The sequence below is a fragment of the Colobus angolensis genome, unplaced genomic scaffold, assembly GCF_000951035.1.
Source record: "Colobus angolensis palliatus isolate OR3802 unplaced genomic scaffold, Cang.pa_1.0 Scaffold17, whole genome shotgun sequence".
NCBI classification, from domain to species: domain Eukaryota; kingdom Metazoa; phylum Chordata; class Mammalia; order Primates; family Cercopithecidae; genus Colobus; species Colobus angolensis.
In genome coordinates, this window is record NW_012114821.1 from 196,300 (window position 1) to 210,772 (window position 14,473).

Here is a 14,473-nt window from a genome sequence, read left to right on the forward strand (position 1 = left end):
GCCTAACTAATTTGTTTTTTTTTTTTTGTATTTTTAGTAGAGATGGGGTTTCACCGTGTTAGCTAGGATGGTCTTGATCTCCTGACCTCGTGATCCACCCGTCTCGGCCTCCCAAAGTGCTAGGATTACAGGCGTGAGCCACCGCGCCTGGCCGGTTCAAGCAATTCTTTTGCTTCAGCTTCTTGAATAGCTGGTATTACAGGTCCATGCCACCATGCCCAGCTAATTTTTGTAGTTTTAGTAGAGACAGGATTTCACCATGTTGGCCAGGCTAGTCTCGAACTCCTGACCTCAGGTAATCCACCTGCCTCAGCCTCCCAAAGTGCTGGTATTACAGGCATGAGCCACTGCACCTGGCCAAAAATGTTTTATTTATATTTGTCAGCAACCAGCAAAGGTGTAATATTTCAAAAGATAACATTTATAATAGCATCAGGAATATAAAGTATCCAAGAATTAATCTAACAAAAGATGTACAAGACCTTTAGATGGAAAAAATTATAAAAGGAAAGATGGTGCATAGATCCAACCCTGAAGTTCATGTTTGTGGTTGCTTAAGGCAGAGAACCTCTGACTTCAGTAAGGTGATGTCTGAGTCTTAGGAAAACCTCCATCAGCCTGTCCTGCCATAGTGTGCCCCACTCGGGGTGAGCAGGGACAGTTCGGGCAACACCTCTGCTGGCTGATCAGCTTCGGCGTTTCAGATGTGGTGGTTTTCCCCTTGAAAGCTCCTCCTCATTTCTAAAGTAGCTTTATGTAGATAGGGCACCAGGCGTTACAGTCTACCTCTTCCTGGCCTGCAAAATCAGATATCCTCAGAGGAACGAGGTACATGCCAGCCCCAGAGGAATTTAATTTTCCAAGTGACTGTAAACAAGAAGACACATCATCATGTCTTGGAAATCTTGCATAGAACTTCTGCTTGCTGACTGCAGCTGTAGGAGGCAAGAAAACACAGGAGGGCGTTTTGCCGCCACTGCCAAGCCAGTCCTGGGCTCTCTCGTGTCCAGCTATGTGCTCACCTGATGGAGAGCTTCAACTCCCTTTGAGTGCCCTTTGAATTTGATACCACAGAGACTGTGAAATTCTCTGGGAGCATGGCTGGTTGGAGATGAGAAGTTTTTTCACAGAAGCACCTGGTCACCTCACCTCTGGCACAGGCCACAGAGGACAGTGGGACTGAGTGAGTTTTAGATTACTGACATGCATAGAAGCAGAAGCCACCTGCCACAACCTGGATTACTGCCGCTGGCATCAGAGCAGGTGAGGAGTAGAATATGCCTTTGTCTTGTCCCGGCAGTTCCTCAGGATGGGTAAGTGTGTGCACCTGCCCAGCCCTGCCTCTGCCGTTTATAACTCAGTAAATTACACGTTCTAATAGCAATGGAAGGATTTTCCACTCTTTGTTTTTGTTTTTGTTTTTTGAGAGATGGAGTCTTGCTCTGTCCCCCAGGCTGGAGTGCAGTGGTGAGATCTCAGCTCACTGCAACCTCTTTGCCTCCGGGGTTCAAGCGATTCTCCCGCCTCAACTTCCCCAGTAACTGGGACTATAGACATGCACCACCACATCCCACGTCCAGCTAGTTTTTGTATTTTTTAGTAGAGATGGGATTTCACTATATGTTGGCCAGGCTGGTCTCGAACTTCTGACCTCAAGTGATCCACTCGCCTCGGCCTCCCAAAGTGCTGGGATTACAGATGTGAGCCACCATGCCCGGCCAGGATTTTCCATTCTTGAAGGGAGTATTTTGTTGTCACTTCAACTTGCTGTTTTTTTTCCAGACAACCTCAAATGTGACCACACTACAGCCTGTACACAAGACAGTTTGTCTTGTCCATGGGGTAAGTGTATAGCTGATCTTTTTAATTCAGTACAATCTCTGAAGGTATTAATGCTCATGTTCTACAAGAATGTAGAGGCGGCCGGGCGCGGTGGCTCAAGCCTGTAATCCCAGCACTTTGGGAGGCCGAGACGGGCGGATCACGAGGTCAGGAGATCGAGACCATCCTGGCTAACACGGTGAAACCCCGTCTCTACTAAAAACTACAAAAAACTAGCCGGGCGACGTGGGGGCGCCTGTAGTCCCAGCTACTCGGGAGGCTGAGGCAGGAGAATGGCGTGAACCCGGGAGGCGGAGCTTGCAGTGAGCTGAGATCCGGCCACAGCACTCCAGCCTGGGTGACAGAGCGAGACTCCGTCTCAAAAAAAAAAAAAAAAAAAAAAAGAATGTAGAGGCTACTCAGGGTGCTATGAAGCGTGTTAAACAACTTACACAATTGCTACAAAACACCAGGGAGGGGCTTTTTGTGTTTTTTAATATTTAAAACATTTTTCCTTTTCTTGTGAGCCATAGTAGGCCTAGAGAGATTACTGGGTTTTTATAATTAAAAATTTATATCTGTGAAATCACTTTTTTTCTTTTTTTTGTCATGTTTAAAACATACTTCCCTACTTTATACTTAAAACAACAACTGAAACCATCATTCTAAAAGCAAGTGACTCTTGGCTGAAGTCCAGCTTCTGCATAGTATGGATGCAAGGTGCAGGCAAGTTTGACCTTCACAGCAACTTGAGTCTGTCTCACAGACAGTCATATGATGCTTTCGTGCCATGGATGATTGAGCAAGTAATCTCTTATACAGTTAGTTTAGTGTGTGTGTGTGTGTGTTCAGGCTGGAGTGCATTGTAGAGACAGGGTCTTGCTATGTTGCCCAAGCTGGTCTCAAACTCCTGGGCTCAAGCAATCCTCCTGCCTCGGCCTCCCAACATGCTGGGATTACAGGCATGAGCCACTGTGCCTGGCCTGTGTTTCATTATTGAAGACATCTTGCCCATCTTGTCATCAGGTCAGAAGCCACCCATTCAGGAACCTTTTTTTTTTTTGGACAGGCTGTCACTCTGTTGTCCAGGCTGGAGTGCAGTGGCATAATCATGACTCATCACAGTTTCAACCTCCTGGGCTCAAGCATTCCTCCCACTTCAGCTTCCTGAGAGTAGCTATAACCGCAGGTGTAGACCACCATACCCAGCTAATTTTTGTAGAGATGGGGTTTCACCATGTTGCACAAGCTGGTCTTGAACTTCTGGCCTCAAGTGATCCTGCCGCCTTGCCCTCCCAAAGTGCTGGGATTACAGACATGAGCCACCACACCTGGTGAAACTTCAGACAATAGAAATAATACTTTTCAGTGTAAATGAGTAACTATTTCTTTAGCCTATAGGCTTTTATTCTGTGAAGATGAGGCTTATACATTAAAGAAAGAAAGAACTAAAATTTCTATCAGTTTAAAAAACATGTAGCCAGCCTAGGCAAGATACTGAGACCCCACACTACAAAATAAAATTTAAAAATTAGCCAGACATGGTGGTGCATTCCTGTAATCCCAGCCACATGGAGGCTGAGACGGGAGGATGGCTTGAGCCCAGGAGGTGGAGGTTGCAATGAGCCATGATCACACCACTGCACTCCAGCCTGGGTGACAGAGTGAGACCCTGTCTTAAAAAAACCCACACAGAGTAACTTTCTAAAATGAGATATGTTAAAAATTGTATTAAACTGGGCCGGGGGTGGTAGCTCACACCTGTAATCCCAGCACTTTGAGAGGCCAAGGCGGATGGATCACCTGAGGTCAGGAGTTCGAAACCAGGCTGGCCAACATGGTGAAACCCCATCTCTACTAAAAATACAAAAAATTATCTGGGCGTGGTGGTGCATGCCTGTAATCCTAGCTCCTCGGGAGGCTGAGGCAGGAGAATCGCTTGAACCTGGGAGGCGGAGGTTGCAGTGAGCTGAGATCACACCATTGCACTCCAGCCTGGGCAATAAGAATGAAACTCCATCTCAAAAAAATTAAACTGAAGATAGTGAATTTAAATTTTTTAATTAAAAAAACTTAAATTCTCACTGTTTGAATTTGTCGATACACTTAATAAATAAATTCCTCTGAATAGAATAAAAAGACACAAATACTCAGAAAAGTAGGCACAAGTTTCTGCGTAGATTAGAAAAACCAAAGGACCAATAAACAAGAAAACTGCTCAGCCTCATTATTCATCAGTAAAGCGGAAATCAGAACCACTGTGACACGATGTTACACCTTCAGAATGGAAAAAATGGCAAGATCTGACAATATCACATGTGGGTGAGGATGTAGGGCAGCTAATAGGGATGTAAATTCACATAGCCACTTTGGAAAAGTATGGCATTATCCAATGAAATTGAAAACATCACATCCTGAGAGAATGGAGATAAACTGAAGGGAAAAAACAAAAACAAAAAAATCTGAAATTGAAAACATGAATTCCTCTGTTTACCACTTCCCACTCTTGCATATGTATACAGCAAGGGCATTTGTGTGTGAGCACCAGGAAACATAGGAGAACCTTCACAGAAGCATGCTTCATGATTTTTAAAAAATTTGAAAATAATTCAGGACTGGGTGCCGTGGCTTATGCCTGTAATCCCAGCACTTTGGGAGGCCAAGGCGGGTGCATCACAACGTCAGGAGTTTGAGACCATCCTGGCCAACATGGTGAAACCCCGTCTCTACTAAAGATACAAAAAAATTAGCTGGCCGTGGTGGCATGTGCCTGTAATCCCAGCCACCAGGGAGGCTGAGGCAGGAGAATCACTTCAACCCAGGAGGCAGAGGTTGCAGTGAGCTGAGATCATGCCATTGCACTCCAGCCTGGGTGACAGGGTGAGAATCTGTCTCAAAAAAAAAAAAAGAATTATGCTCATAAAGAGAATAGACATAAACAAACTATGGTATTTTAACGTAATGGAAAATACTGCAGTGAAAATGACTGAATAACTGCTGTACAACAACATGATATATCTCAAAAACATAATGCTGATGGGAAAACAAGTTCCAGAAGACTGTGCTCCATGAAATTATAGAAAGCTCAGAAACATGCATAACTAAATAAAATAAAATAATGTTTAGAGCCAGGCACAATGGCTCAAGCCTGTAATCCCAGCACTTTGGGAGGCAAAGGCAGGAGGATCGTTTGAGTCCCCCAGGAGCTTGAGGCTGCAGTGAGCTACGATAGTAGCCACTGCACTCCAGCTTGGGTGACAGAGCGAGACTCCTCTAAAAAAAAATCACTGTTGTCCTCAGCACCTCTTACCTCCCACCCACTCACACACAATCAGCCTGCAGAGCACTCGACCTGCTCCCAGAAGGGTCTCCACTCCAGCCTTTCCCGCCATCTGTGCTGCTGCTCCTGAAGACCTCATCTGTGGCCTAAAGTTGGCAGCAGATTCCCATTATGTCCCTCTGCACCTTCAGTCTTGTCCTTCCCTCCCCTCCTCCTACCCTTGCATTGTGCACATGAAATTATCTTCCACATGGCAGGCCCAGTGGTTCACACCTGTAATCCCAGTACTTTGGGAGACCGAGGTGGGTGAATCACTTGAGGTCAAGAGTTCAAGACCAGTCTGGCCGACACGGCAAAACCCCATCTCTACTAAAAATACAAAAATTAGCCAGGCGTGGTGGCGTGCGTCTGTAATCCCAGTTACTCAGAAGGCTCAGACACGAGAATCGCTTGAACCCGAGAGGTGGGGGTTGCAGTGAGCCGTGATGGCACCACCGCACTCCAGCCTGGATAACAGAGCAAGGCTCCGTCTCAAAAAAAAAAAAAAAAAAAGAGAGAAATTATTTTCCACAAGGAGGTAACAGCACCACCACCCCTACCTCATGTACAATGTCTGTCGGCCTCCAGATGGCATCCCCCAACTTGCTCACAATAACTCATGCCTCTCCCTGCCTGCCCAAGTGCTGCTGTCTGCCCCACAGGGCACCCATGTTGTGTGGGCCTGCATTTCAGCTCTGTCCACACGAGGACCCCTGGGGGAGCAGGGCTCAGGCACCACTGGTCTGTTGCCCTGCTGTTCTGTGGACTCCACGCAGGGGTGTGACCTCAAACTGGAGTTTGCACCTTTCTCTTAAACCTCACTATTAGCCTTGGCACATTCCTGTTTGGAAACATTATCTTCGGATTTCTAGTTGTTTGACACAGTGATGGTGGTTCTGTTCCTCTCTAGCTCACACAGACGTGTGCATTGAGGGATTCTGCAGCTTCATCCGCAAGGCCAGTTTCAGTGTTGGACTAGCTCTTCAGTTTTGAGTAGCATTAACATTTTCATTTTGGATTTGTTCTTTCAGAATGTGAAACCAAGGGAGAGAATCAAAATACAGACTTGAGTCCGAAGCCATTAATTTCAGAGGAAACAGTGATTCTGGGGAAAACACCCTTGGGGAGGATTGATCAAGAAAATAATGAAACAAAGCGAAGCTTCTGTCTGAGTCCAAACTCTGTTGACCACCGTGAAGTTCAGGGCTTAAGCCAAAGCATGCCACTCACTCCACACCAGGCAGTGCCTAGTGGAGAGAGGCCCTACATGTGTGTTGAGTGTGGGAAGTGCTTTGGCCGGAGTTCTCACCTCCTTCAGCATCAGCGTATCCACACTGGAGAGAAGCCCTATGTGTGCAGTGTGTGTGGGAAGGCCTTCAGCCAGAGCTCAGTCCTTAGTAAACACAGGAGAATTCACACAGGTGAGAAGCCCTATGAGTGTAATGAGTGTGGAAAAGCCTTTAGAGTGAGCTCAGATCTTGCTCAGCATCATAAGATACATACAGGAGAGAAGCCTCACGAATGTCTTGAGTGTCGGAAAGCCTTCACTCAGCTCTCACATCTCATTCAGCATCAGCGGATCCACACGGGAGAAAGGCCGTACGTGTGTCCATTGTGTGGGAAAGCCTTCAACCACAGCACTGTCCTGCGGAGCCACCAGAGGGTACACACTGGGGAGAAGCCTCACAGGTGCAATGAGTGTGGGAAAACCTTCAGTGTGAAGAGGACACTGCTGCAGCACCAAAGGATCCACACTGGGGAGAAGCCCTACACGTGCAGTGAATGTGGGAAGGCCTTCAGCGACCGCTCAGTCCTCATTCAGCACCACAACGTGCACACCGGGGAGAAGCCCTATGAGTGCAGTGAGTGTGGGAAGACCTTCAGCCACCGGTCCACCCTGATGAATCACGAGCGGATCCACACTGAGGAAAAGCCCTATGCATGCTACGAATGTGGGAAGGCCTTCGTTCAGCACTCACACCTGATCCAGCACCAGAGAGTCCACACTGGGGAGAAACCCTATGTGTGTGGTGAATGTGGGCATGCCTTCAGTGCACGCCGGTCTCTGATCCAGCATGAGAGAATCCACACGGGTGAAAAGCCCTTCCAGTGCACAGAATGTGGCAAAGCCTTCAGCCTGAAAGCAACTCTGATTGTGCACTTGAGGACCCACACGGGTGAGAAGCCCTATGAATGCAATAGCTGTGGGAAGGCCTTCAGCCAGTATTCAGTGCTCATCCAGCACCAGCGAATCCACACAGGCGAGAAGCCCTACGAGTGCGGGGAGTGTGGGCGTGCCTTCAACCAGCACGGCCACCTAATCCAGCACCAGAAAGTGCACAGAAAGTTGTGACCCATGGCTGACACAAGAATCCATTCTCACAGAAACTGCACATGGAACCACAAGCAGCCTTCAGCCCAAGAGAAGTTTCTGTTAACTCTATAGGAAGCCTTTCTTTGGTGATTCAGTGTCACAAAATAACTCAGAAAAGAAGCACTTAGCATGCTGTTCCTGTGGAAAAACTTCAGAGACTGCCTGTTTTATTTTCCTCAACATCTTGAAGTGATATTGGAGAATAATCATAAAATTGTAGTGAATTTTGGTAAAAACAGCCATAATTCTTTCTTTGACATTAGTTTATTTGAACTAAGGTAATTTAAGGCATAAGAACTATTATCCCAATAAAATCTTACATTCCAAATAAAGTTCTTTTTCTAAGAACATTACATGCCCTTCCTAAATGTCAATTAACCATACTAATTATTGCACTTAAAATTTGAAAGTTGGACTATTTTCAGTATTCTCTTAAAACACTAGTGTTATATGGATAAAGTGATATAAAAAGATATTTTCATCAAGTATCATGTGAAATGGATGGAAAGCCTAAGTGTGTGGAAACACCTGTTTTGTATGAAACAAGGAAAAAGTCTAAAGATATATTAGTGAGAAATTACATAAATTTAGAAAACTTGCTCTTTTTTTTTTGGAGACAGTCTTGCTCTGTTGTCCAGGCTAGAGTGCAGTGGCATGATCTTGGCTCACTGCAGTCTCTGCGCCCCCAGATTCAAGCTTTTCTTGTGCCTCAGCCTCCCAAGTAACTAGGATTATAAGTATGCCCCATCACGCCTGGTTAATTTTTGTATTTTTAGTAGATACGGGTTTTACCATGTTGGCCAGGCTGGTCTCGAACTCCTGGCCTCAACTGATCCGCCCACCTTGGCCTCCGAAAGTGTTGGGATTACAGGCATGAGGCACCATGCCTGGCCTAGAAAACCCTTTATCTGGAGCTTTAACTTTATTCAAGATCAGAAAGGATATGCTAACTTTTTAGTAAAAATTCAACTCAAAAATGGGTATTTTCCTCAAAACCTGCCCTTATGACCTGCAGATCCTGTGCCCCAGAAACCATGGGATGTCTCAATTCCTCTGCAGGCAAAGGAGGGGAACTTCACACTCGGCAGACCTCATAGCTGTTACACCAAGTGGGTACCGCTTTACATCTTATGGTATTTCTCCCAAAAAATGCTGAAAATACTGTCGTTTGATAGATATATTTAAAACATACATTTCTCAAATTCAGATAGCTCTTTTACTATCTCTAATATTTCTATTCCTTTATTTGATTTTTTTCATTTTTTTACTCCTGATTCAAGAGTCTAGATTCCATTGCCATATTACTATGAGGAAGATGAATCTGGTTTATTCATAATTAAAAATTTGTATTTGTTCAGAATTATTCTAAGTTTTTTTTTTTTTTTTTTTTTTTTTGAGACAAGTCTTGCTCTTGTTCCCCAGGCTGGAGTGCAATGGCACGATCTCAGCTCACTGCAACCTCTGCCTCCTGGGTTCAAGCAATTCTCCTTCCTCAGCCTCCCGAGTAGCTGGAATTACAGGCGCCTGCTACCACACCCGACTAATTTTTGTATTTTTAGTAGAAATGAGGTTTCACCTTGTTGGCCAGGCTGGTCTCGAACTCCTGACCTCAGGTGATCCGCCCGCCTTGGCCTCCCAAAGTGCTGGGATTACAGGCATGAGCCACCACGCCCGGCCAGGGATACAGTTCTTAAAACTGAATCAGAACCATTTCTGGTAGCAGCCAGCTACAAAGGAATCAAATGTATGAGATTCAAGCCACTTCAAATTCTCGACATGTTAAGTGCCTGAGATAGAGAAGGGCTGTCTTCACCCCAGGCTCCCACCCCCAGCATCTGTCAGCTTGGTGGGGAAGAAATAGGCACTAGGATATTGTTCCTTTTTGTTTGTTTGTTTTACAGACGGTCTTGCTCTGTCACCAGGTTGGAGTGCAGTGGTGCCATCATGGCTCACCGCTGCTTCAAACTCCTGGGCTGAAGCAATCCTCCCACCTCAGCTTCCCAAAAGGTTAGGATTACAGGCATGAGCCGCTGTGCCCATCCAGGCATTGATCCTTAAGTCCACAGCAAAACACCACGATGTAGACAAAAGCTTGTTCCCCCTTCTATGTACAGACACTGGTGAGAGAAACTGACAACAGTGAGGTATTAACTCCAGAGAGGAACTGGTAACTGATTTGTTAACTTGAGAAAGGAGCTGACATCACTAGTGTTTTACTTCAGAGCAACTGAAACCACTGAAATGAAATTCCAGAGGAACTACTATTACTGAGATGTTACTTCAGAGGGACTGAGATCACTGAAGTGAAACTTCAGATTAGCTCAGGTAACCGAGGTGTTAACTTTAGAGGCGTTGTCCATTCCCTGAGGTGTTGTTTCCGATAGATGAAATAACTAAGGTGTTACTTCAGAGAAGACAAGAGCGTAACTGTTTCTTTGGAGAAGAGCTGAGATCACTGAGGTGTCACTTCAGAAAGAGAGACAATTTGTGTTACTTCAGAGGATCTGAGTACACTGAGGTGTTTCATCAGAGAGGAGGTGAGATCACTGGGTGTTACTTCTGAAAGGAACAGACATCACTAATGGGTACTGCAGAGTGGCTCTGACCACTGAGGTTTACTTCAGAGGAGCTGAAATAACGTAAATGGGATACTAAGGTAATACTTTAGAGATAGATCATTGAGGTAATTCTTCAGAGAAGCTGAGATCACAGAGGTGTCTCTTCAGAGAAGTTGAAATCACTAACGTGAAACTCCAGAATGGAGGTCACTGACTGCTATTTCATAAAGGAAGTGAAATCACTATATTGTACCATCAGAAAGATGAGAATGCTGAGATGTTACTTAGGAGCTGAGATCACTGAGGTTCTGCTTCAGAGAAAAGCTGATATCAATGAGGTGTTACTTAAGGGAGGAGCTGAGGTTACTGAGGTATTATTCAGGACCACTATGATATCCCTCGGGTGTTAGAAGCTGAGATCACAGAGATGTTACTTAACAGAGGCTGAGACTGCTGATGTGATTCTTCAGAAAGGAAATGAGATCACTAAGCTGTTACTTTAGAAAGGAGACGAAACAACTCCAGCTGTTTACTGGAGTTGAGATCACACAGGTGTTACTTCAGAGGTGGCTGAAATCACTAAGGTGATTCTTTTTTTTTTTTTTTTTGAGACGGAGTCTCGCTTTGGCCCAGGCTGGAGTGCTGTGGCCGAATCTCAGCTCACTGCAAGCTCCGCCTCCCGGGTTCATGCCATTCTCCTACCTCAGCCTCCCGAGTAGCTGGGACTACAGGCACCCGCCACCTCGCCCGGCTAGTTTTTTGTAGTTTTTAGTAGAGACGGGGTTTCACCGTGTTAGCCAGGATGGTCTCGATCTCCTGACCTCGTGATCCGCCCGTCTCGGCCTCCCAAAGTGCTGGGATTACAGGCTTGAGCCACCGCACCCGGCCTCTAAGGTGCTTCTTTAGAGAAAGGTTGAGATCACTAGGGGTGATGCTTTAAAAAGAGGTTACTTTAGGGAAAAGCTATGACCACTGAGATGCTACTTCAGAATGGAGCTGAGATCACTGAGGTAATTGTCCAAAGAGGAACTGAGATTACTGAGGTGTTACTTCAGAGCCAGGAGATCACTCAGGTTCCTAGATGAGATCACTGAGGTGAAAGTCCAGAAACCTGAGATCACATCAATGTTAATTTAGAGAGAAAATGAGAACACTGTGGTGCTATCTTAAATCTTCTATGAAGGGAAGCTGCCAACCCGTATTAGTTGAGTCCGCAGCTGGCATGTGACTCAGTGGCAGCTGCTCAGTGCCCACTACTATTCAGGCCCCAATTTCTAATCATTAAAGACAAAGTCATATTCCAATTAAGATGAGAATAATTCAGTTAAATTCAATACACAGGAACATTTGTTTAGAAAGACTGTATCACAGGACAACTTAAGTTACACAGTACAAGTTATTCTGGATTCCAGTGACCTAGGTTTTCAGGGAAATCCTTCCAAAAAGTATAGTTTGTTTTCTTGCCTTCTTAAAGTGAGCTTAATATCATTCTGCCTGTTCTTGCTGTGTCAGGCTGCCATTGATGCACTGGCGAGAATGCAGGCTCAGGTGTCCATGGAGCCAGGAAGTGGGCTTCAATGCCCTTCTTTCTGAGGAGGATTCCCAGGCCATGTATTCTTGCCACTCACTTCCTCCTCTCCAGGGAGAAAGGTGGCACATGACCTACTGGAACATATGGGCTGTCTACCTTTTTGGAATATAATATCAAAGGCCAGGGCCCTGAACTTTCATGCTGATAACAGCCTTCTCAACCATTATCTGCTGCCTCTGATTTGTTGGCAGCATTCCACCTTTATTTTGGATTTGTTTTATTCAGAAGTCTGTATGTTTTAGATATTTAAATACTTCTCTTTGGCTGGGCACAATGGCTTACACCTGTAATCCCAGCACTTTGGGAGGCTGAGGTGGGCAGATCGCTTGAGCCCAGGACTTTAAGACCAGCCAGACCAACATGGTGAAAACGCTTCTCTAAAAAAAAAAAAAATTAGCTGGGTGTGGTGGTTTGCGCCTGTAGTCCCAGATATGCAGGAGGCTAAGGTGGGAGGATTGATTGAAGCTGGGAGTTCAAGACTAGTGAGCTGTGATCATACTACTGCACTCTAGCCTGGACAACAGAGCGAGACCTTGTCACAAAAAATACATACATATTTCTTTTAAAATTGTTTATCCTAACAGCTACTAAGAATTTGAAACGGTTCTCTTCAAATTTTCTATTATTTTGGAAAACATTTTAGTCTGCCTGGAATTTATTTCTGTGTATAATCTGACGCTTTCCAATAAAAAAGTAGTGACTGGAACAAGTATTTGCAGTGAAGAAAGATCAATAACTTTGGCATAAAGATCTACAAATCAGTGATCATAGGACATGAACAGAACACTCCAAAGAAGAGAATATACAACCATGGAAGCCTGGAAAAGGCTCAAGTGTGCCAATCCCAAAACAAATAACATGCCACCTAACCCACTAATCAGTAAAGATTATCCTGTAATGACCAGGTATGAGAAGATGTGTGCTTTCATGCATTGTTGATGATATTATCAATTAATATAATCCTTTTTCCCTGGAATTTCTCTGGGCCATAAAGTGGCTTCTTACTGGGGGAAACCCCACCCCCGATATTCAACGTGGGTTCTTTTCTATTTCCCTAAGTGTCAGCTGGTCTGAGAAATAAAGGGAAAGAGTACAAGAGAGAGAAATTTTAAAGCTGGGTGTCTGGGGGAGACATCACATATCAGCAGGTTCCTTGATGCCCCCTGAGCTGTAAAACTGCAAGTTTTTATTAGCAATTTTCAAAGGGGAGGGAGTGCACAAATAGGGTGTGGGTCACAGAGGTCACATGCTTTAAGGGCAATAAAAGATCACAAGGCAGGAGGTCAGGGTGAGATCACAAGGTCAGGGTGAAACGAGAATCACTAATGAACTTCCATGTCCCACTGTGCATGCATTGTCATTGATAAACAAGGTTCAAGAGCAGAGAACCAGTCTGACTAGAATTTGCCAGGCTGGAATTTCCTAATCCTAGTAAGCCTGGGGGTGCTGCAGGAGACTAGGGCGTGTTTCATCCCTATCTACATCTGCATAAGGCAGACACCCCCAGAGTGGCTATTTCAGAGGCCCCACCCTGGGAATGCATTCTTTTCCCAGGGCTGTTAATTATTAATATTCCTTATTGGGGAAAGAATTCAGCAATACTTCTCTTACCCATTTTCAGTAATAAGAGAAATATGCCTCTGTCCTGCCCAGCCCACAGACAGACTTTAAAGTTACCTCCCTTGTTCCCTGAAAAATCGCTGTGATCCTGTTCTTAAGGTGCCCAGATTTCACATTGTTCAAACACACATGCGTTACAATTTGTGCAGTTAATGCAATCATCACAGGGTCCTGAGGTGACATTCATCCTCAGCTTATGAAGATGACAGGATTAAGAGATTAAAGTAAAGACAGGCATAGGAAATCACAAGAGTATTTATTGGGGAAGTGATAAATGTCCATGAAATCTTCACAATTTATGTTCTTCTGCCATGGCTTCAGCCGGTCCCTCCATTTGGGGTCCCTGACTTCCTGCAACAGCTTCTACTGTGGCTATCCCATGTCCAGTGTGAGGAGACAGTGGTATGACTCATCCCTTCTCTGGAGGAAGATGACAGCACACTGGGCTTGGCATGTGCCAGGCATCCCTGAGGCATCCCTGAGGGAGAGGGGGCATTCCCAGAAAACAGGCTGGGAAATCTCTGGCCACCAGCAGCCACTCAGTGTACGGAGGGGCTGGTGATAGAGGCTGGGAGTGTCTTGTCTAGGACTTGGACTTGCCCTGGAGTGGGGGAAACTTTTGGGTGGCAGTAGTGTGTATTAGGGTTCTCTAGAGGGACAGAACTCATAGAATATATACATATATATACACACACACATACACACATATATACATACACATACATATATATGGAAGAACTTGGAAGTCTGATGTTCCAGGGCAGGAAGCATCCAGCATGGAAGAAAGATGTAGGCTGGGAGGCTAGGCCAGTCTCTCCTTTTCATGTTTTTCTGCTTGCTTTATATTCACTGGTATCTGATTAGATGGTTCCCACCAGATTAAGGGTGGGTATGCCTTCCCCAGCCCACTGACTCGAATGTTGATATCCTTTGGCAACACCCTTGCATAGACACCCAGGATCAATACTTTGCATTCTTCAATCCAATCAACTTGACACTCAGTATTAACCATCTCAAGTCCACCCCTTGTCAACTTGAACCCATACACATCTCCTGAGATCATACATAATCTTCAAATAAAGACAATAATAAGGCCGGGCGCGGTGGCTCAAGCCTGTAATCCCAGCACTTTGGGAGGCCGAGACGGGCAGATCACGAGGTCAGGAGATTGAGACCATCCTGGCTAACAC

General features: G+C 45.3%; 1 protein-coding gene across 7 annotated transcripts in view; it reads left to right on the plus strand.

The window, feature by feature from the left end:
* The window catches only part of ZNF250 (zinc finger protein 250), a 26,469-nt gene extending 18,365 nt beyond the window's left edge, over positions 1 to 8,104 (plus strand). For 6 of the 7 annotated variants that reach the window (XM_011937988.1, XM_011937985.1, XM_011937986.1 and 3 more), the window contains exons 5-6: positions 1,783 to 1,842; positions 6,172 to 8,104. In XM_011937988.1, the coding sequence (XP_011793378.1) occupies positions 1,783 to 1,842; positions 6,172 to 7,493 (1,382 nt within the window). In that variant the 3' untranslated portion in view covers positions 7,494 to 8,104. The remainder of the gene's footprint in view (positions 1 to 1,782; positions 1,843 to 6,171) is intronic. The other variant, XM_011937991.1, reaches the window with a different exon arrangement.
* The last annotated feature ends 6,369 nt before the right edge of the window (positions 8,105 to 14,473 follow it).